The sequence below is a fragment of the Pleurodeles waltl genome, chromosome 9 (genome assembly GCF_031143425.1).
Source record: "Pleurodeles waltl isolate 20211129_DDA chromosome 9, aPleWal1.hap1.20221129, whole genome shotgun sequence".
In the NCBI taxonomy this organism is placed as follows: domain Eukaryota; kingdom Metazoa; phylum Chordata; class Amphibia; order Caudata; family Salamandridae; genus Pleurodeles; species Pleurodeles waltl.
In genome coordinates this window covers 336,769,997-336,793,894 of record NC_090448.1, presented here as the reverse complement: position 1 = coordinate 336,793,894, position 23,898 = coordinate 336,769,997, and the positions used below count along the sequence as shown (strand labels likewise).

The window sequence follows — 23,898 nt, the reverse complement described above, 5'->3', positions numbered from 1 at the left end:
TTGACGTTAGTAATTTAGCTTCCACTTCCCTAATGGTACATGCCACAAAAATAGCTAGGCTCCCTTTCCCTCTTCTCGCAACGGATAGAAGAGCATTGCTACAAAATGATTTATACCCATTTATAACTAAGGTGTCAGTGGCCCAAGTCTCCCGACAGCAGATTATGCCAAATATCCTCACAAAAGACAGCCAGTCCTAATTTTTTAATTTATGGTGAATCCCCGCTACATTCCATGAAACCAAAATCCTACTCTGACCATCCTTATCAGTATTCAAAAATTGAATATCCAGACTGCCAATCATATAAATGTGTGTCAGTATTACAAGCTATTTCTGCTGGATTGGATAAGGGGGGTACTATACTGCCTTCCCTTGCATGCAGTCAATCATTGGCTTCCATGTTAGTCAGGGCCATATATCTATTCAAGAGTGTCAAGGAGAAATTTTGTTGGCGTCTGCTACAAACGGGGTTTGAAGCTGTAATCCAATTCTCCCCTTGGGGAAGATGTATTTTAGGTGCCCAGATTGAAACCCAAGTGGCAATATCTTCAACGGATTAGGTTTTAACATGCCTTCTCTGGCTTGGGCCACAATATTCCCCACAATTTTAGGGTTACGGAAATTGACAACAACAGTATTGCCTTGATCATCTCTTTTTAATGGGCCAATACCTCCCACTCACCATACAAAAATAATGTCACTGCCCAGGGTTCATTGACAATTAAGATTTTGATTTAGCCAAAACAAAACCTTATTCCTAAGGGACCACAACTGTTCTATAGAGCCACCCAGCAACCGTGGTCCATTTGCCAAGGTTATGACATAAGGGCATGCAGCAGGGGGAAGATGGATTGGTACCAAAGATTATGTTTTAATGGCCTTATTTCCACCCTGGATCTCTGACTGCTGTGCGGGTGTTTTATGTCTGTCATTTTGGAAAGAGGGTTGAAACGATTCACCAGAAGAAGTGGCCATATTCACAGAATTAGAACTACCTTGATTACTAACTTCCATAATGCCTGATGAGACTTGCGCAGGCAATTGTGAAAGCTGTGGCGCTGGGGTTGCTAAAATTACGGGAGACTGTAAAGAGGGTAGATCAACAGAATTCTGAGAATGGATTTCTGTATTAGACCTTCCCTTGATTTAACTAACTGAGTAACATTAGCCTCTATAGAGGCAAGGTAATCATGAATAGGTCTTAATTTGGTATCCAAGTCACTAAGATGGACCCTTAAGGACTCCCAATCGCTGACATTTGGAGATTCCAAAGAAACTGTGTCATGGGGGCCGGTTATTCCCAATACCTATTTTGATTTACATGATTTGTGTTAGACTTTTCATCCTTGGCATGGTCTCCCTTAAATTTTTGCCTCTGTTCCCCAGGTTGTTGATGTGTGCTGGACTCTGATTTTGCTGTTTTTGTTACTCTGGGCTCTTTACCACTGCTAACCAGTGCTAAAGTGCAAGTGCTCCTTTACAAAATGTGTATGTGATTGGTTTATCCGTGATTGGCATATTTGATTTACTAGTAAGTCCCTAGTAAAGTGCACTAGAGGTGCCAGGGCCTGTAAATCAAATGCTACTAGTGGGCCTGCAGCACTGGTTGTGCCACCCACATAAGTAGCTCTGTAGTCATGACTCAGACCTGCCATTGCAGTGTCTGTGTGTGCAGTTGTACCTGTAAATTCGACTTGGCAAGTGAACCCACTTGCCAGGCCTAAACCTTCCCTTTTCTTACATGTCAGACACCCCTAAGGTAGGCCCTAGGTAGCCCCAAGGGCAGGGTGCAGTGTATGGTTAAGGTAGGACATATAGTAATGTGTATTATATGTCCTGACAGTGAAATATTGCTAAATTCGTTTTTCACTGTTGCAAGGCCTGTCCCTCTCATAGGTTAACATGGGGGCTACCTTTAAATCTGATTAAAGTGTAGATTCCCTTTGGGAGCGGATGGACATGTGGAGTTTTGGGTCTCTAAGCTCACAATTTAAAAATACATCTTTTAGTAAAGTTGATTTTAAGATTGTGGGCTTGAAAATGCCACTTTTAGAAAGTGAGCATTTTCTTGCTTATACCATTTCTGTGACAGCTGAGGAAGAAGTGCTGCCCTGCCTGTGCCTGTGCTTTGTGGAGCTTTCCTGCAGTGCTTCTTCTGCCAGAGTAAGAGGGCAAAGACTGGACTTTGTGTGCCTTCCATCTTGTGAAGAAATCTCCAAGGGCTTGATTTAGAGCTTGCCTCCTGTTGTTTGAAGTCTCAGGGACAGCAAAGACTACTCTCTGCCAGCACCTGGAGTCTCTGGAGAGACTCCTGCTCTGACAAGTGGTGCCCTATCCAGTCCTTGGGCCCTTGAAAGGAAAGCTGGTGGAAATCCAAGGAAATCGACTTCGGACTGACGCCGCTGCTGAATCCGGTGACGCCGCCTGCACCCGACGCCGTGACCTTCGCTGGAACGCGACGCTCTTCGCAGGCCCGACGCCACGGCAACCCCGCTGAAGTCCGCGACTCCGTGGAAGTCGCCGCACCACGTCTTGACCAACGCCGCTCGAAGTGCGCGGATTCAACGTTTCGCACAGACGCCACGATCCCCGAATTCGCGCATCGGCTTATTTTCACTCTTCACCAAAGGTACTGTACTTGGGGGTCTACGCGACTCCGTGTCCGGCGCCGCTGGTGTTGGCTTGTTGGGAACGACTCCGTCACGATGCTGTGTTAACACCTCATCGAAGCATTTTTGTTTCTAAGCGCTATTTCTGAGTTTAATCTTTAAAAATTCATAACTTGACTCGTGTATGTTGGATTTTTGTCGTTTTGGTCTTGTTTTGTTTACATAAATATTTCCTATTTTTCTAAACTGGTGTTGTGTCATTTTGTAGTGTTTTCATTAAGTTACTGTGTGTGTTGGTACAAATACCTTACACCTAGCACTCTGAAGTTAAGCCTACTGCTCTGCCAAGCTACCAGGGGGTAAGCAGGGGTTAGCTGAGGGTGATTCTCTTTTACCCTGACTAGAGTGAGGGTCCTTGCTTGAACAGGGGGTAACCTGACTGTCAACCAAAGACCCCATTTCTAACATTGGTGATCAGCGGTTGGGATTTGGACTTGTATTTGTACTTGACATACAGTGATTAAGTGTACACTACTGTTTGAGTTCAAACCACTACGTGACCACATACTACTTGTTTGGTGATCTTTTGATTTTTTCTCTTTGGGACTGTTTTTGTTCTCCTTCCATTTTGTTTTTCGCTGATTCCTTGATTGACTTTCTTTGGAACTACATTTGGGAACTTGTTTTTCTGCCTTTGGAACTTTGCACTTGTTTTTGAATCTTCATCATGTCCCATGCTGGAGATTCATCAGTTGGAGCTGACTTTGACCTTGAGAAATTGGAGAGTTATACCAAAGCTCAGTTGAAGCAGTTCTGTAAAAGTTTTGACTGTCCCATTAAGAGCTCATCCAGGAAGGAGGAGCTGCAAAAGGCGCTGAGGGCCTGGGTGACAGCCAAGAGCACTGAAGGGCACACAGAGGATGAGGGAGATGAGGAGGATGAGGAAGAGTGTTCAGTACACAATGGTATTGTGGGTGGGCCTGTTATGTCCAGGGAGAAGGTCTCCAGGGCAGGTAGCAGTGTCTCATCCAAGAGTCTGACACCTGAGGAGTTACAGGACAGACAGGCAGAAAGGGAGTACCAATTGGAGCAGAGGATGCTAGCCCTTGAGGAGAGGAAGTTAGCAATGGCTCATGAGCTTAGCTTGAAAGAGATGGATCATAGAAGCCAGTCCAGTAGAGATGGTGGCAGCAACCCTACAGTGCAGCTTGAGAGGAGGGTGCACATTTCTAAAGACCTTGTGAAAGATTACAAGAGGGAGGATGACATATACTTGTGGTTCAAAGGGTATGAGTCTGCTCTCCACATGAATCTGGTCCCTGAAGCTCATTGGGGGGCGGGTCTGTGGAAGCACTTTGAGGTAGAGGGGAGTGATACACTGACAGCCTTAGGGGATGCTCAGAATCTCACCTACTCTAACATGAAGGATGCCTTGCTTACAAGGTATGGTCTTACCCCTGAGCAGTACAAGGATAAGTTTAGGTCCTACAAGAAGAAGGAATCCCAAACATGGTTGGAATGTGTTGATTCTTATTGCAGGTCACTGGATGGTTGGGTGAAGGGCAGTAAGGTAACTACGTATGAGGGGCTTTACAATCTGATTGCTTTGGAGCACTTGTACAGTTTATGTTTTCCAGAGCTGCGCCAACACCTGATTGACAGCAAGCTGACTGACCCCAGGAAGCTTGCGCAGGAAGCGGACCGCTGGGAGAGCACCAGGGTCCAAAAGAGGTATGGGGGAGATCACGCCAAGGGTGGGCAGGGTCCCTCTCAGAAGAAAGGGGGGGGGTAAGGGCAAACAGGGGGAGTTCTCTAAAGGGCCCCAAACTGATTCCCAGGGTAAGGATTCCCAACCCCCCAGTGAAAAGAAGCCATGGTTCTCCAAAGGGAAGCCAGTGACAGGTGATCCCCCACGTAAGTGTTATGCATGTGACCAGGTGGGTCATGTGAGGGGGGACCCCAAATGCCCCAAAAGTACACCGGCACCCACTGGTGCACCGTCCCAGGGTTTGGCCAGTGTAGCGCTTGGGGAGGAGTTGGTTTCAGGTGGGTGGGAACCAGCTGAGATGACCCTTGTCTCATTAGGGGACAGTGAGATGGTCCAGAGAACCCTAGTGCCTGAAAACACTAAGAAGTACAGGCAGTGGGTGACCATTAATGGACAGAGGGTGGAGGCTCTGAGAGACACAGGAGCCAGTGTGACTACAGTGAGGAGTCAGCTGGTGTCTGAAGAGCAGATTGATCCCCAGGTACTTCACCAAGTAGTTGCAGTGGACAACTCAGAGCGCCTGTGCAGAGTGGTGCAGGTTCCCTTTGAATGGGGGGGGGGGGTCTCAGGTTCCTTGAAGGTAGCTGTGAGTCCAACCATGCCTGTTGATTGTTTGCTAGGCAATGACCTGGAGGATTCCTCTTGGAAGGAGGTGGAACACAGGTCTCACTTGGAGATGTTGGGTCTGCCTGGGTGGGTATGCGTATCCACCCGCTCAATGGCAGCCCGTCAGGGTAATCAAGAGCCCCTGGAGCCTGAAACAGTGGCCCAGGGGACCGCCAATAAGAGGAAGGGCAGGGGGTGCGGGAAACCGGCCCCAGAAGTTCCCACGGTCCGGGAGGAGGCAGAGCCTGAGGGTGATGTCCCAGAGCCTACAGGGAAACAGGTGGCTGAACTGTGGGAGGTCCCTGGGCTGTCGCAGTGGCAGCAGGAAGGGGGCCCACCAGGGAAGCATTCTGTGCAGCACAGAAGTCATGCCCTACTTTGGAGGGTTTGCGGCAGCAGGCAGCAGACCAGGCGGCTGGCAAGGAGCCAGGATCACACCTGAATTATTAGGAGGATGACCTCCTGTATAGTGAGCCTAAGGTTCCTGAGCCTGGGTCAGCCCGTGTGCTGGTGGTACCACAGTGCTTCAGGGCACTCCTACTCGGGTTGGCTCATGATGTGCCTTTAGCTGGACATTTGGGGCAGGACAAGACCTTTGAGAGGCTTGTCACCCACTTTTACTGGCCCCTAATTCGCAGGCACTCAGATGCACATTGCAGGTTTTGTCAGGCAAGTGGCAAGAGTGGGAGGAAATGTAAAGCTCCCCTCCAGCCTTTGCCTGTTGTCAGTACTCCCTTTGAGAGGGTAGGCATTGACATTGTGGGGCCTCTGGATCCCAAGACAGCCATGGGCAACAGGTTTATCCTGGTCTTGGTGGACCACGCCCCCGGTATCCAGAAGCCATTCCTTTGAGATCAATCACTTCCCCTGTGGTGGGACGTGCATTGATGTTTTTTTTTTTACCCGCATGGGGTTCCCCAAGGAAGTGGTATCTGATAGGGGTACTAACTTCATATCCACGTATATGAAGTCTCTGTGGAAGGAGTGTGGGGTAACCTACAAGTTCACCACCCCTTACCACCCCCAAAGTAATGGTCTGGTTGAGAGATTCAACCGCACCTTAAAAGGCATGATCATGGGCCTGTCAGAGTCCTTGAGGCGGAAGTGGGACGTCCTCTTACCATGCCTTCTGTTCGCCTACAGGGAGGTGCCTCAAAAGGGACTTGGGTTTAGTCCCTTTGAGCTGATTTATGGCCACCCTGCGAGGGGACCCTTGAGTCTGGTTAAGGAAGCTTTGGAGAAAGCTCCTAGTAAACCCCCCCAGGATGTATTCAGTTACATGCTGGCTTTGAGAAACCAGACTGCCCGCTTCAGGAGTCTCGCTCAGGAGAACCTGGAAGCAAGCCAGGAGGATATGAAACAGTGGTATGACCACAATGCCACTCTGGTCGAGTTTCAACCTGGTCAAAAAGTGTGGGTGATGGCACCAGTGGAGCCTATGGCGCTCCAGGATAAGTGGACTGGGCCATTTGAGGTGGTGGAGCGCAAGAGTGAAGTCACCTACCTGGTGGACTTGCGGTCTCCAAGGAACCCTAAAGGGTCCTGCATGTCAACCGCCTCAAACCTCACTTTGAGCGTACTGAACTGTCCATGCTCCTTGCGACAGATGATGGGGTAGAGGAGGAGAGTGAGCCTCTTCCTGACCTCCTGTCTGCAGGAGAAAAAGATGGGTCAGCGGAGGGAGTGATCCTCTCCCCCTCCCTGACTGAGGAGCAGCAAGGTGACTGTCGCCACGTGTTGGGACAGTTTTCCTCACGGTTTTCCCTGATCCCAGGAGTCACACACTTGTGCACACATGATGTGGACACTGGGGACAGTACACCTATCAAACAGAAGGTTTACAGGGTGACTGACAGGGTCAGGGCATACATTAAGGATGAGGTATCCAAAATGCTTACCCTAGGGGTTATTGAGCACTCCAGCAGTCCTTGGGCCAGCCCAGTGGTATTGGTCCCAAAGGCTGCTGCACCTGGTGCCACCCCAGAACTCAGGTTCTGTGTGGACTACCGGGGACTCAATGCGGTCAGCAAGACTGACGCACACCCCATCCCCCGAGCTGATGAGCTCATTGACCGGTTGGGAGCTGCCAAGTACCTCAGTACGTTAGATTTAACATCTGGGTACTGGCAGATTGCCTTAACTGAGGGGGCCAAGGAGAGGTCAGCATTCTCTACACCAGATGGACACTTTCAATTTAAAGTGATGCCATTTGGGATGAAGTATGCCCCTGCCACCTTTCAGAGGTTGGTCAACCAGGTGATGGCAGGCCTGGATGAGTTCAGTGCCGCCTACCTGGATGACATTGCTGTGTTTAGTTCCACATGGGAGGAACACCTGCAACACCTCTGGAGAGTGTTAGAGGCCCTGCAGAAGGCAGGCCTCACTATTAAGGCAAGCAAGTGCCAAATAGGGCAGGGTTCTGTGGTGTACTTAGGACACCAGGTGGGGAGTGGCCAGCTGGCACCCCTACAGCCTAAGATTGACACGATTCTGGCTTTGGAGCCTCCCAAGACCCAGACTGAAGTGAGAGCCTTTTTAGGTCTCACAGGATATTACAGGAGGTTTGTTAAGGGATATGGTACCATTGTTACCCCCTTAACTGAGTTGACTTCTAAGAAGCAACCCAAGAAAGTGATCTGGACAGACGCTTGCCAGACCGCTTTTGATGCCCTGAAGGCTGCCATGTGCACAGCACCTGTGCTGAAGGTACCGGACTACTCCAATGAGTTTGTTGTGCAAACAGACGCCTCAGAGCATGGTATTGGAGCAGTACTCTCACAGCTTAATGAGGAGGGCCTAGATCAACCCGTAGCCTTCATTAGCAGGAGGTTACTACCCAGGGAACGTAGGTGGAGTGCCATAGAACGTGAAGCGTTTGCTGTGGTCTGGGCACTGAAGAAGCTAAGACCCTACTTGTTTGGGACTCACTTCCGAGTTCAGACCGACCACAGGCCCCTCAGATGGTTAATGCAGATGAGGGGTGAGAATCCAAAACTGTTGAGGTGGTCCATTTCCCTACAGGGGATGGACTTACGGTGGAACACCGTCCTGGTACAGAGCACGCCAATGCTGATGGTCTGTCCAGGTTCTTCCGCCTTAGTGATGAGAACTCCCATGAGGTTGGGTAGTTGCTCCCCACTTTCAGCTGGGAGGACACGTGTTAGACTTTTCATCCTTGGCGTGGTCTCCCTTAACTTTTTGCCTCTGTTCCCCAGGTTGTTGATGTGTGCTGGACTCTGATTTTGTTGTTTTTGTTACTCTGGGCACTTTACCACTGCTAACCAGTGCTAAAGTGCAAGTGCTCCTTTACAAAATGTGTATGTGATTGGTTTATCCGTGATTGGCATATTTAATTTACTAGTAAGTCCCTAGTAAAGTGCACTAGAGGTGCCAGGGCCTGTAAATCAAATGCTACTAGTGGGCCTGCAGCACTGGTTGTGCCACCCACATAAGAAGCTCGGTAGTCATTACTCAGACCTGACATTGCAGTGTATGTGTGTGCAGTTTTACCTGTAAATTCGACTTGTCAAGTGTACCCACTTGCCAGGCCTAAACCTTCCCTTTTCTTACATGTCAGACACCCCTAAGGTAGGCCCTAGGTAGCTCCAAGGGCAGGGTGCAGTGTATGGTTAAGGTAGGACATATAGGGGGTCATTCAGACCCCGGCGGGCGGCGGGAGCCGCCCGCCTGGAGGGAACCGCCATATGGCCGCTCCGCGGTCGAAAGACCGCAGAGGCCATTCTGGCTTTCCCGCTGGGCTGGCGGGCGACCGCCTGCAGGCCGCCCGCCAGCCCAGCGGGAAACCCCTTCCCACGAGGAAGCTGGCTCCGAATGGAGCCGGCGGAGTGGGAAGGTGCGACGGGTGCAGTTGCACCCGTCGCGAATTCCAGTGTCTGCTGAGCAGACACTGGAATTCAAAGTGGGGCCCTCTTACGGGGGCCCCACGACACCCCTCACCGCCATCCTGTTCCTCGCGGTGGGAACCGCCAGGAACAGGATGGCGGTGAGGGGGTCGGAATCCCCCATGGCGGCGCAGCTTGGAAAACCGGCGGGAGACCGCCGGTTTTCCTGGTCTGACCGCGGCCAAACCGCCGCGGTCAGAATGCCCTGCGGGGCACCGCCAGCCTGTTGGCGGTGCTCCCGCATCCCCGGCCCCGGCGGTCGGAATGAGCCCCATAGTAATGTGTTTTATATGTCCTGACAGTGAAATATTGCTAAATTCGTTTTTCACTGTTGCAAGGCCTGTCCCTCTCATAGGTTAACATGGGGGCTACCTTTAAATCTGATTAAAGTGTAGATTCCCTTTGGGAGCGGATGGACATGTGGATTTTGGGGTCTCTAAGCTCACAATTTAAAAATACATCTTTTAGTAAAGCTGATTTTAAGATTGTGCGCTTGAAAATGCCACTTTTAGAAAGGGAGCATTTTCTTGCTTATACCATTTCTGTGACTCTGCCTGTTTGTGGATTCCCTTTCTGGGTCAGTTTGACAGTTGGGCTGGTTGCACCTCACACTAGACAGTGACACAAAGGGAGCTGGGGTGTAGCATGCATATCCTGATGAGCCATGTGTGCTAGGAGGGAGGGGAGGAGTGGTCACTCGCACCTGAAAGGGCTGTGCCTGCCCTCACACAACGCAGTCTCCAACCCCCTGGTGAGTGTCTGGGGCCTGGCCTGGGCAAGGCAGGATTTCACATTCCAAAGAGACTTTACTTTGAAGTAGGCCTACTTCAAAGGAGAAACTGGGTATAAGAAGGGCACCCAAAACCACAGACTTTAGAAACACTTCTGGAACCAAGAGGAACCTCTGCCTGGAGAAGAGCTGAATAGCTGAGTAAGAAGTGCTGCCCTGCCTGTGACTGTGCTTTGTGGAGCTTTCCTGCAGTGCTGCTTCTGCCAGAGTAAGAGGGCAAAGACTGGACTTTGTGTGCCTTCCATCTTGTGAAGAAATCTCCAAGGGCTTGATTTAGAGCTTCCCTCCTATTGTTTGAAGTCTCAGACTTCTCTCTGCCAGCACCTGGAGTCTCTGGAGAGACTCCTGCTCTGACAAGTGGTGCCCTATCCAGTCCTTGGGCCCTTGAAAGGAAAGCTGGTGGAAATCCAAGGAAATCGACTTCGGACCGACGCCGCTGCTGAATTCGGTGACGCCGCCTGCACCCAACGCCGTGACCTTCGTTGGAACGCAACGCTCTTCACACGCCCGACGCCACGGCAACCCCACTGAAGTCCGCGACTCCGTGGAAGTCGCCGCACCACATCGTTACCGACGCCGCTCGAAGTGCGCGGATTCAACATTTTGCACAGACGCCGCGATCCCCGACTTCGCGCATCGGCTCGTTTTCACTCCACCAAAGGTACTGTACTTGGGGGTCTACGCGACTCCGTGTCCGACGCCGCTGGTGTTGGCTTGTTGGAAACGACTCCATCACGACGCCGTGTTAACACCTCATCGAAGCATTTTTGTTTCTAAGCGCTATTTTTTAGTTTAATCTTTAAAAATTCATAACTTGACTTGTGTATGTTGGATTTTTGTCGTTTTGGTCTTGTATTGTTTAGATAAATATTTCCTATTGTTCTAAACTGGTGTTGTGTCATTTTGTAGTGTTTTCATTAAGTTACTGTGTGTGTTGGTACAAATACTTTACACCTAGCACTCTGAGGTTAAGCCTACTGTTCTGCCAAGCTACCAAGGGGGTAAGCAGGGGTTAACTGAGGGTGATTCTCTTTTACCCTGACTAGAGTGAGGGTCCTTGCTTGAACAGGGGGTAACCTGACTGTCAACCAAAGACCCCATTTCTAACAATTTGGGATTAACCACCTTCTTTCTACTTTTAGGAAATGGTCCCCCGTTAAGTGGACTCAAGGCAGAAGCCAACTTGCCCAATAGACCATGTTTCTCTAGCAAATTTGAGGCAGGTATACCCATACTCTCTAGGCAAGGTCTTATAAGGCTGTTTGGGGAATTAACAATGTGAATTCGATCATCAGCACTTGGTGTTACATGTACTACTGGCAGAGCTGTTAGAGACAATCCGGATATTAACAGCTTGTCTGCGTAAGCGAAAGGCCATGTTCCACAAGTTTAATTTAATTTGTTATCATATCCAGCCCTCACCAAAAAAATGTCAATGGTTGTTCATGAGGGTTTGGATTGTATGTCAGAATTACTTGCCATGTTTGCCTTTCTTTTCCTCATGTCATCAATGGCATACAGAACAGAATATTAAGAAAAGTTTGCACTCAAAAAATTCCTTAACTATTAACCAGAAAGCACAAAACAAGGAGGCAAGGCCCAGCCTGGCCTCCTTTGGGCTATGACGGGCTAAGACCCACCTCCAGCAACCGATGAGCAGGTGATACAGAACAGTCTCCTGGAACACATAGTCCCTGTTGCCAACAACAATGTGCCCCTGGTGCGGGAAGCCCTTCAGCGCTTTATAGTGTGAGTTACGCTGGGTCCTGCCTCCAGTAGCTGGTGAGAAGGTGATGTAGAGAAGTGTCCTGGGACACGTAGTCCCTGTTGCCAATAACAACGTCCAGAAAGAGTCAATACTGAGGCTGCTGAGCGGAGACCACTGCTTGCTTGTACCTCCAAATGGTAAACAAGAATAGGGAACTGCAAAAAGCCTACGGAAGGCGCACCCAGACCCACTGCCACATCGGTGAAGAAGATTAATGGGAGACCGGCCAACCAGTGTCTAATTGCTGCTGATTACCTTTAAAGTTTATGGGATGTGCTGAGTACACAATCTGTTCTACTGACCTCCCGCAGCTCACTCCTTCATGGTGCTATAATGGAGCCTTTCCACCCTAGCTGCCTTCCAAACACATCCTCACAGCATAATCTGGGTCACCCAGACAGGAAGCTGTTTCCCCCATGGTTTCAGCAGCCGCAGTCAGCAGTGTGGTCGCATTGGTGTCCTGATCAGGTTGGCACACATCATTGCAGTGACTTGGTATGAGGCATCCTTTGATCTCCACTTCTTTCAAAGCATGTCAATCATATCACAACGAAGAGTTAGGTGACAGCACTCACAGGAGGCAGGGCAGGGACCAGGGGAACATTGTCAGTGTGAATCTCATGCATAGGGGGAAACAAAAGGAGTCTCGTTGCAGTTGAACATCAACCGTTTTGTACTCAGAAACCTTGACACTCAATTATGAGGGAAACCCACCTTCGGTGAGAAACTTTATCTGTGACACGCACAACAGCTATATTATCCTTACAGCGTGTCTCGCAGTGAAAATTGTGTTTTTTAAATGTAATGTGCATAACAGATCCAACTTGGTTTGTGACTATTAATACCTGCATTAATATTGGAACATACTATTTTTTCCCAAGATTGTGTATGTTGTAAAGTCAAAAAGGGGGAAAGTTTTGATGGTAATTGCACAGAGGGGGCCATTCATGCACACCTAGAAATGTTGATGTTTTAATACTTTGCATTTTAGTGTCTACTACCACTATGCATCCTGTAAGGTTATTCCTTCATTTTTGGAAGCAACTGGTGAGCCACCCATATGGTGCAAGTCTTGGTTTGATGCAGTTGAGACATTTCTGGGTGCCATTGGGGCATTCAGGTTCAGACCAGAAATAAGGAAATGTTTACTACTGCACTTTACGGATTGAAGGTTGTTCTATTTTCAACCAACTTCCTGAAGCTGAAGTGGATGAGGGAGAGGTATTGGAGCTAGCAGGTGAAAATGTAGATACTTTTGTGCCAGCATTAAAAAGGTTATTAACTGAATGTAGATTTGAAAATTTTACAGACCAATTGGTGTGCAACCAGGTCATTGTACATTGTTCAGATAGATCTACTCAGCAAAGTTGTTGTCTTTGGGGAATCCGTCTTAAGAGGAAACTCTACGGATTGCCAAGAGCACTGAAACTTCCCAACTTTCAATAAAGGAAATAGATAATTGTCTGAAAGGCATAAATGTTATCCAACATAAGGAAGTGAAAAAAATTATACAAAGCAAGAGATCAAAAGAGTCATCCAAACAGAATAGGAGTGTTTTTATCCCAGATCTGTTTCAGGTGTGGTAATCTTCCGCATTCTAAATTGGAAGAACATGTCCAGCAGAATGTCAAAGGTAGAAAATACAGAATGACAGAGCAGCTAATGTAGTCACAGATAGATCAGATGAATAGGCTGAGAAATATTTCAACGGCATAGAGGATGATCTCAGGGATATGGTTTTAATTGTCAGGGACAGTGATGTGACAACGGGGATCCTGCTAACCGTGTCGATCCCTATATGGACATTACAGTTGAGGACAAGGTTGTAAAAGTTCTTGTGGATTCCGGTGCAAGAATACCTATGATCACTCAGGAGTTATTTTCTGAGTTGAGGCAAGATAGGTGATTGGAGCCCCGGGACCGGGACACAGTGTCTTCCGATGCAAGGAAGATTGATGTTTCAGGTTTTTAAAAAAAAAACATTTGGTGAGGGGAAGATCTTTGGTCAAATTTATGTTGCGCGAAAGAGACTTTGTATTTTGGGGTGGTTCCACCAGGGCCTTTTCAAAATGGTTTTGAGGCTAGGGACTAAGGAACAAGCATTGGTCATGAGCGATAACATTGCTGAAGTAAACAGAAGCAAGTTCCCCTCTGTCTTCACTGGTAATCAGGGTACCAGCAAGGGGTTCCAGTACAGGATCAAAGTTAAGGAGGGAGCTATTCCTGTAAAGCACAAATTGTGTAGTGTGTCATTTTCGGTCAGCAATGATCTGAAAAAGAACTGAAGTCCTTATGTGAGAAAGGTATAATTGAGCTGTGCAGTCTTCCATATGGTTGTCCCCACTGGTTGTTGCACAAAAACGAGGTGGTGATTTAAGAGTCTGTTTTGACTTGAGAAACCTTAACTAAGCCATTTGGGTGGAATCATATCCCTTACCCAATATAGCAGAACTGTTGGCCCAAGTGAGTAGGGCTAAATTACTTAGTAAAATGGATTTAGCTTCCACTTACCATCAAGTTGTATTGGAACCTAACACCAGACACTTTGCTGCATTTGTTTCTACCATGGGAATCTTCTAATACTGCAGGATGCTCTTTGGACTGGCTTCTGCCACGTCAGTATTTCAGAGGTTCATGCACCAGATATTATCATGGGATGAAGGGTGTCACTGCTTTCCAGGATGACATTCTCATCTTTGCATCCACAGAAGAAGACCATACTGCCATACTTGAGCTGGTGTTCATTCTGCTAAAAGAAAGGGGCACGAGATTTTTTAAATTGACAAATGTGGGGTTTTCAAAACCAAAGTAGAGTATTTAGGCCACTTGGTTTCAGGTGAAGGCATTGAACCCAGGCCAGGGTCGGTGCAGGCCATTATTGATGTCTCAGTACCCAAGGACAAAGTAGGTCTGAAAACATTCATGTGAATGTGTGATATTTATTTGTGTTTCATACCAGGCTTTGCTTCGCACATTAAGCCTCTCACTGTGTTACTGAAGAAAGATGTAACTTTTGTTTGAGATGACCTCTGCCAAGGATCTTCTGAGTGGGTAAAAAAAGATACTGAAGCCATTTAACCCTAATTTTTGTGTTGCATAACGGTCGATGCCAGCAATTGGGGTTTAGATGCTGTCCTCCCTGAACAGGATGGCAGTGTTGAACACGCTATCCATTATGCATCAAGAGTTCTAAGGGGTTCCATGTTTCATCTATTGAAAAAAGAATTGTTGGCTTGTTAATGGGCTATACAGAAATTCAAACCCTATGTGTGGGAAACTACGTTCATGGTCAAAACCGAACACAAGCCATTGGTGTCAATTCTGAGTGGGGAGAGAATCAACCCTACTCACTGCCAGGCTGTCTTTCAAGTTGCTCCAATTTCATTTTGAGGCGATGCACATACAGGGTGCAAAAAGTGTCAAGCCTGACTGCCTGTCCAGATTTCCTGTTAGTTCGGCAGTGGATGATTAGAGTGATGATTCGAGTGAGGAAAGTTGCTTGATCACTTCAGTCGACATTAAAGAAATGAGTGCTATCTCTGAGGATGAGTGGAGGAAGAGTTGTTCTTTGATGAAACTCTCAAACAAGTTATGCTGTATGTGAAGAATGGCTGGCCGATAGAAAGAAGTGTTGCGCTTTCGCGTCAGATTTCTTTCTTCGTAAAGGATTTCCCCAGTTTCTTGTATCAGGCAGTGGGTTCAGTTTGTGAATGAAGAAGTCAAGCAATTTCTGAGGCCTGGTAATGCTAAACACCTCAAAACATTTTGACAGCACCCCCCGGCAAATGGTCAAGTTGAATACACGAATCTTGTTTTGGGACAGTGTGTACGTTGCGCTGTTGCAGGTGTATTGTAAGCAAGGCAGAATACAGCATGGTGTGTTTCTGTCATACCAGCCCTCATCCCTCAACCCAGATGTCTCTGTTTGAGCCTTTGAGGGGGAGGATTCCTTCAACAGATGTCTGCCTTGGTTGGATGGGTAGGTGGGTCATTCAGGATATATCATTAAGAAAGATGGATGTGATGGTGAGAGGTAAGATAGCTAAAGTTAAACAGAAAGAGTATTATGACAAACGAAATCGTGACCACCATCATGAGTTTAAGGTGCGCAATGTGGTTCGTATTAAAAAAGGTGATTTTGTCAGCATAGGAGAGGAAATGTTTGGGGATCTGGTAGTCATTGACACGGTCGCTGGTAATGCCACCTATGTAAATCTACATCATAGGTGATACAGTGCAAGGCAGTGGCAGGCCCAGATCAAGGTTCCGAGTCAATGTTCATGTCAGGATCCAGGTCTGTGGGTACCAGCATGAGCACCAATCAAAGGTAAGGTAATATTGGTGTTCCACGGCAGGCTCGCAGATGTGATTGCCTTAGACGATTGCCCATTTGTTACAGATTAATTTGTAAGTCATGTGTTTCTGTTACTCTTCCTATATGTTGCAGAACATTATGTAGGTCAATTGGTTCTTTTGCTCTTCCTATACGTTACAGATTATTATGTAGGTGACTTGTTATTTAAAGGCTGTGGCCTACCCTTGACAAATACTTAGCTTGTCTGATGACGTATTGTTTGTATTTTTTATTGTTCTTTTAGTTGTATTGTAATTGTAATTTGATTTGTTTCCTTTGTAAAGGGATAACTAATGTAGTGTTCTGTTCTGCTTGCCGACATTCTCCACTCTGGAATGTAGTTAGATCATAGTGGAGAATGTTCACATTTGGAATGTGAGACAGTTGAGGGCAGTTGGGGAGGACCCAAGTGCTATATAGTGTTCTGTCTCTGTGGCACTTCCTTATACCTATGAACTTTAAGTAAACAGAGTTTCACTCACTTGGTGTCAGCATCTTCCGCAGACTTGCCTTGACCACTACAGTTTTCTTGCAACAATAGCAAGTTGAGTTGAGCCTATTCTTTGAGTTTGGTGGTCCTGTTTTTGCTTCTACGTGAAATGAAGGTTGTGTAGTAAGAAACCCTTCATTACAATCCATTGACTGCGTATGTCATAGAAATGATAAAAGAACTGTAATGAGCCTTGATAAAAGAACTGTAATAAAAACTCACTAACCATATGACCTTCATTTCCCATAGAAACTAAAATAGTACTGTAACAAAGGCAAGGGAGCCTTTAATATACAAGCGCTTTTGTGTCTTACATGTGTCTGGCTTTCATGTGCTGACATTGTATTTCTGTGTGTTAAACCCAGACCTATTGACTTTGCTACTGCTTGTTTCTAAGTAGACACAAACTGTGTTTTAGCTGAACCTAAGAGTTTACTTTGGAAATGAGCAGCAATAAATGCTCCACAAGCACATGGAAATCTTGTGTAGAAATAATAGATTATGTAGTATCCATACTCCAAGAGGTCAAAAAGTATTATTTATTATTAATCATCACTTTGTTACATAAAAACAGCTTAACTATAAAGCTGTTTTCCTTTACAGTTAAAACTCTGTAGCATCACAATAGTTATGTCAGTCATGAGAGGGATGTTTTGATTAAACTATTAGGCATAACACATTCTGAAAATATGAATAGCAGTTGCCTAGTAACAAGCCCATTTCTATCTCATTCTCTATTCATCTCTTGGATCAAAGTAATGTGAGGACCTCTAGAACCCGAGTTGGTCACTCCTGTTTTAGCTTTGTTTTATTGTTCATATTTTATTCATTTTAGTAGAGCTGCTTTTAGTGATGATTTTTACATATTTTTTCAGCTTGCTTTATTATAGGAAAACAAAGAACGAGTTGCTCGTTTAGTTAGCCTTTGCACAACATGTAATCAGTATTTTCTATCGAAGGCAAAAGAACACTGTATACGATATGCGAGCTGTGTTGCCTGTTCAGGAGACAGTTTCTAACACCTAGACACAGCATTGCATCAGAACTGTACTTCCAATACAGTATTGTTCATTATATAGACGGTGCACAGACCCATAGGGAGCCCAGAGGGGGCACAGGGGCATTCCGGACAAAACTATCCTGGGATGCATGCTGTGCAACATGCTGCCAGGCTGCTGTAGATCTACCAGCCTCCTAAAAAGATTGCTATTTACCTAACAGTCCACCACCTGACACTGTTTCCAGGTATGGGGCTAATCCTTTAGATCAGGCCAGGCAGAAGGGTACACCTGCTATGCTTTCAGTGTAGATACAGGATCAGGTAGGAGCCTTTAGAACATCTAGAACAACATACATCATGGTTGGATTGTTTATCTTTTTCATCGTGTTTGTAATGCTGATTACCCTGCTTAGTTTCACCTGCCTAATTACTACAGCTCACTCTTTATATGCTAGATTGTTATGTTTCAGTAAAAGTATTGAAAACTTAGTTCGCATCTTTTGGGTTTCGCCTTGGCATACATGAGGAATAATATGAAAGGGGTAAGATCTGCTTCCACTGCTTCCCCGGGGAGTCAGAGTCTTGTGTTCATGCTGCCATAATCACCTTCCACACCGGTAGATTTGGGTGTTGGGGTGCGCCACTGTGAGCTAGCAGGGAGTTAGGCCAACAGTTACTAATGGTGTGTATGGACCCAGTCTTCCACACTCTGCCTTCCTAAACATGCAGTCCTATTACTATAGTAGGAAACGCATAACAAAGTGGGATACTTAATTCCATAAATCTTTAGGGGGACACATTTGATTGATGGCAGGATTAACAAAGCAGAACACACCAAATTAAACATATTATTGGAAAGGAATACTCTCCTGTTTAATTTTTACATTATTTGTAATTTGAAGGAATTTATTTTCCTAAATTAACAAAATCAGCATAGTTTCTGCATTAACGCTCCAACAATCTTCCTCACGTATGTATTGCAATGGCATGGAGATCATGTTTAGAAAATATGTTATTGTTTGTGTGCAGGTATAGAATGAGTAATATTTCTTATTACATACTTGTTTGAATGAGACACTGAATTTTTCTATAGGATACTGGATTTTTGTCTTCAGAGTGCATTGGATTTATAGCATAGGTTTTGGTATGGTAATGTCCCAGTCTCAGTTCAGATAATGTCCCACTTCCAGAATAAGTAGCATATATAGGGCATGATGTGCCAAGCAGTTTTGCATTTACAAAGCTTGAGATAAAGCAAAATCACAGGATTTGTAACTACACAACGGCTATTTGTTGTTTACTAAACCCATTTTACGTTTCAGTGTCACGGTATTAAATAGCAAAATGAGTATAGAAACCTATAACAAATCGCTGATTGGAAGGAGTTTATTTAGGGCATCCCTTTCAAATATCGATTTGTTAAAAGATGTATCAATATTTTGCGAGTGTAACCCCTCACAAAACATTGGAAATCTATTGACTCCCAAATTTAAGTGCTAAAACATTCACAAACGAAAAGGAGATTCCTTGGGAACACTTACACATCGTTAATGTAGAAAACATGTTTGCTGGGGAGAAGGCAATGGTCCAGGTGACCACTGCCAGCTCTCAAGCAAACTTTAAAAAATAATAGAACTGCATTTAACATTGCTCCAAACACTATTACCAATTGGAATGGTCGAAGATGAATTTCCTGTTTTTTTTAGACTTTTATGGATTGGTCAATGGCACCACTGGCTGACCTTCAAACTAAGTAGGAAGCAGATGCTGGCTGCCACAGTACACAGAAAGAATGGAACAGGTCACTTGTGCACCTGCAAAAAATTACTCACAGTGTCCGATTTGTGTACATTCGACATTACATACTCCGTCACGCTTATTTAACCTCAGCATGGCTCTATAGCATTTACACAATTGCTTTTTCTGACTGCCCATGCTGCCATAATCCATATGCACACATGATACACATGTTGTGGGACTGCCAAATTGCCCATAGATTCTCTCTCGTCTACCACTGCCCGCCAAGAGTTAAATAATTTAGATTGCTGTATATTGGGTCTATAGAAGCATCCTAAGCCTGGTAGGGCGATAAGCCGATTCTTGGACTTCGCCTTCCTTATAGCCAGACGCTTGATCACAAGGAAATGCAAGGCCTCAACACTGTCCAGCATAAACTACTGGCAGATGGGCTGATGCAGAATCTGTATCTCTGGTGTGGGTAGAAGTAAGGAGACTCCACAATCACTCCATTGCTACCCTGTAGGGAATGTAGATTTTCTCCTTGAAAGACTGCCTCAAGCACACTATACCACCTGAAACAGAACAGGCTGTGCTAGCACATCACTGCTGCAAGTGGTATTGTAACACAGTATCTAATTTGTAATTTAAATTCTAGATGAGCTCCCTGACGTGTGATGACAGCCCTAAAGACTACTGCATCTTTTATTTTGTCGTCCTTGCTACTGCCTATGCTGTATGAATAGGCTTGCTGTTGTTTTAGATTGTTTTGTTGTCATTATCTTTGTCATGATGTAGAATATTTCAGTGCATCAAAAAACGTCAAATTAATACTGTTATTTGTTGATCAGCCAATACTGTTGACTTAAGTGATCTGTTAGCCCTCATATCACAGTACATTGTTTACTGAGACACTGTTAACGTGACTCAGGCATGATGCTATGATGTATTATATGTATGTAAGGTAAAAAGCAAGAATAAAATAAAAATCAATACAATATGTTAAAAGAATTGGACTGCATTTAAAAAGAAAAGTTTTCTTTATTAAAATATGATCACAGACATGATGGCCTGCTGACTGACTGTAATGCCATCATCATGAATAGTGATTGGATTGTTTCCCATTACAATTTGGTATTTTGTGGACTTATGTATTTGTATATAAGTAATTTTTTCAGAATAGTGTTCAATTCGCAAAACCTATTTCCTCAGTTTAAAACTACATTTTGCAAATGGAGATTGTGTACATTGTGTACATTGTGTACATTGGCACCATAATCAATTAATTTAGAAGTATGGAAACCTTTCCATCTTACCTAGGGGTAGAACCTACGACCATCAAATATTACTATGTGAGATAGTTAAAGTTACCCTTCTACCATGAAATGATTATATTGAGTTGTGCATAGCATGTATGTTTCACTCTAAACTTAGGGTAATGTAAAAGGATTAACAGGGACAATGAGAGACTAGATTCTATAATGCTAACAAGACTTGTGTGTCTTCTTTATTTTGCAGAAAAATGAATGGCTGTGTTTGAACTGCCAAACTCAGAGGTTGCTAGAGGGAAGTCTGGGAGATGCCCCTCCATCTGTTTCTGTGCCTAAACCAAAACAGCAGCCTACAGGATCAACAAGGCACCCCGCCAGCGGAACTCCCACAGGATCGCCTCGTCATCAACCTGTGACAACATCCACTGGTTCAATCCAACAACAACCCGGAAAACCTCACACGGGCTCACCACGGCATCAGCCTAGTGGAACTGGTTTGCCGCAACAGCAGCACAGAGTGCTCCCTCAGACACCTGTAACAAGTCATCAGCTGGAGTCATCACAAGCCAGGCACCATTTGCAATCAGACAATCTCAGGGCTTCTGAACAGACAACAAATCAGACACCAGTCAGCACACATAGTAAACAACCAACAGATTTTGATTATACGCTGCAGTCAAAATCACTTGTAGAGTCTCCAAAATTGTCCAAATCTTTAATGCCAAAAGGAAAAATCTCTGGAACTAAGAAGGAGACAACAATTAAGGAAAGCAAAACCGCGCCTGAGATTTACAAAGTGAAGGACAAGGAGGTATGTTTTTTCATGTTATTGCATAAAAGTGGTATCTCTAGATTAAGCATTTCTAGTACAGGGGTTACAGTGACAATGTATGGTATGATTCTAACTTTTTGAGACATTTCTCACAGACAAGAAAGCCTAGCCAATCACTCTTTTTAAGGTGGGTAAGTAAACTGCATTGGTAAAAGTCACAAAACGCCTGATCCACATGAATGTCAGTAATTGCACCCTACCTGCTATGTTTTCCACATTCTGAACACCAGAGAGCTTTGGGGGTGAAAGGGGAATGGGAAACAAAGAGAAACACTATCTAAGATAACAGCTTTCTGCTTGGACCGATTATGATAATTTTCCTTAGATTTAGTGCTGGCTGCCTCTGATTGCAGAACATAAATGGCTATATTTATATTTGTAAATTATATACTCTTGAAAATAGCAACCAAGTTTAAATCCCACTCATGGCATGAGAATTGTCATGGGATTACATCCTCCATGTTGGACGAGGATAATCCAACCTTTTCTTTCTGTGTGTGGTACACATCTTGAGTGAGGATAGCGTCATATCAAATGCATCCAGAATAAAGTGTGAATAATTGCTTAAAACTAAATAGATATTTAAAGAGTGTTTCGACTTAAAGTGTAACAGAATAATACGTAATTAGTATGAGCAACTGTTCTTCCTGTTTTATCTGAGGTGATTAGCACTCTAAATCATCACCTTTCTATTTGTAACTATAGTGATGGTTACAGAGCCGATGTTCAAGTCCATTACAGTATCCCATCCCTGCACCCCAAGCAAGACCCTCTCCAGGACTTAAGTTATGTGGATGGACAATGTTAGACCTGGCATTCTTGGTGTGGTCTCTCCTATCTTTTTTTGCCTCTGATTCTCTTGCTTTGACTATGTGCTGGACTCTGTTTTTGCTGGTGTTGTTACTCTGGGCAGCTTACCACTGCTGACCAGTGCTAAAGTGCAAGTGCTTCCTGTGTAAATTGTATGTGCAACTGGCTTTTCCATGATTGGCATATTTGATTTACTAGTAAGTGTCGCGACTTACACGCTGCTTAAACCTAGAGTCCGCAGAACGAGTGGCGAGGATCTTGTTCCTGAATGTTCAGCCTTGGCCCAGGTAGGGGGCGACTCTTTCTGGTAGCCACGGTGCTGCAGGCAATGGAAACGCCAAGAGCAGGCTGTGTCCTTCAGAAGTAGTGCCAGAGGGAAAAAAACCCTGAAAGGGGAAAAAAACCTCCAAAAAGGAAAGGTTCCTGAAACAGGAGCAAAATTAATAGGTAAATACAAGAGCAAAGTACAGGAAAAAACACTGGAACAGACATGAGCCAGTATTGAATACAAGAAAGCAGGAGCGAAGACACCATCCAAACAGAAAGTGTTGCAGCACAAGGAGAGAAAGAATCACAGCCCTTAAATACCAAAAAACAGGAAGCAACCAACAAGAAGTACCAGGACACCATCTTAGATAGGGAAAAACACATAGAACATAATGGACTAGGAGCCATAGAGAGTAGGGAACGAAGGCATGCTGGGAATAGAGGGGTAATATGGGAAAAGGAAAAAACATAAAGGAAGGCACAATGAAGAGACAGAAAAAGAAGAAGAGAAGAAGAACAGGTGAGTGGGGGAGGTCAGACCTGCATGAAGGCGCGTCGCGCTAAGAAAGAACGAGGCCCCATGGCCAATTTGGGGCCTCGTACTGTGCACAGCAGGCTGGGGACGCGGCCCGAGCCGAATGTTTGGCTCGTGCCACGCGCGGTGGCGCGACAGTAGGTCCCCCCCATCCCCGAACGCCCAGGTTTGTGCGGAAACAAGTGGTGAAAATGACGAATCAGAAGAGGGGCGTGAACAGAAGACGCGTCTTCCCAAGAGCATTCACTGAGAGGGTAACCCTTCCAATGAATCAGATACTGAAGGCGTTTGTGAAAGATACAAGAGTCACAAATTTCCTGTACCTCATATTCTGGTACATCATTCACTAACAAAGGAGGAGGACAAGGAAACTGTCGAGAGTAAGGATCAGGTACATAGGGTTTAAGCTGGGAAACATGAAAGACCGGATGAATCCTCCAGGTACGAGGCAATTGAAGACGGACAGTGACAGGATTAATCAGCTGAAGAATACGGAAAGGACCGTAGTAACAAGGTGTGAACTTATTCTGAGAAAGTCGCAAATGCAAACATTTTTAAGAAAGCCAGACTTTATCCTGGAGATGATATACTGGAGCATCACTACACATCTTATCTGCTATTCTCTTCATGTATCTCTTAGTGTTCAGCAAGTTAGATCGAATCAATCTAAGAGTCTGTAACAGTCGTCTGGAAAATGAAGTGACAGCAGGAAGAGAAGAGGTAGACTGCGGAGTAGTAGGAAAAGAGGTAGGATGATAGCCATAACAGAAAAAGGGGGTGACCTTGGAGGCACTATGGACAGGTCAGGAAAGATTGAGCTACACCGATAATTTTACTGGGCTCAAGTAGATATTGTGATGGGGTAGGAGTACAATCTGGATAACGGCGAGACAGAGCATTGGCCAGTATGTTTTGGGATCCAGGAATATAGGTGACATAAAAGTCATACTGACTGAAGAAAAAGGCCCAACGAGCCTGACGACTGTTCTGGCATAGAAAATTACGTAAACATTGTAGGTTACGATGGTCTGTTCTCACCTCGAAGGGCTCTTTGGAACCCATAAGGAACTGTCTCCACTCAAGGCAGGCTGTTTTCAGGGCTAATAACTCCATTTCTAATACTGAGTAATGTTGTTCTGACGCAGAGGGTACATGGGA

At 45.4% G+C, this 23,898-nt stretch overlaps 1 protein-coding gene across 1 annotated transcript in view; it reads left to right on the top strand.

Annotated features, from left to right (window-relative positions):
* Window positions 1–23,898, top strand: part of BSN (bassoon presynaptic cytomatrix protein) — a 984,265-nt gene that overhangs the window by 639,413 nt on the left and 320,954 nt on the right. The window contains exon 4 of the mRNA XM_069206880.1: window positions 20,544–21,107. Coding sequence (XP_069062981.1) covers window positions 20,544–21,107 — 564 coding nt within the window. The remainder of the gene's footprint in view (window positions 1–20,543; window positions 21,108–23,898) is intronic.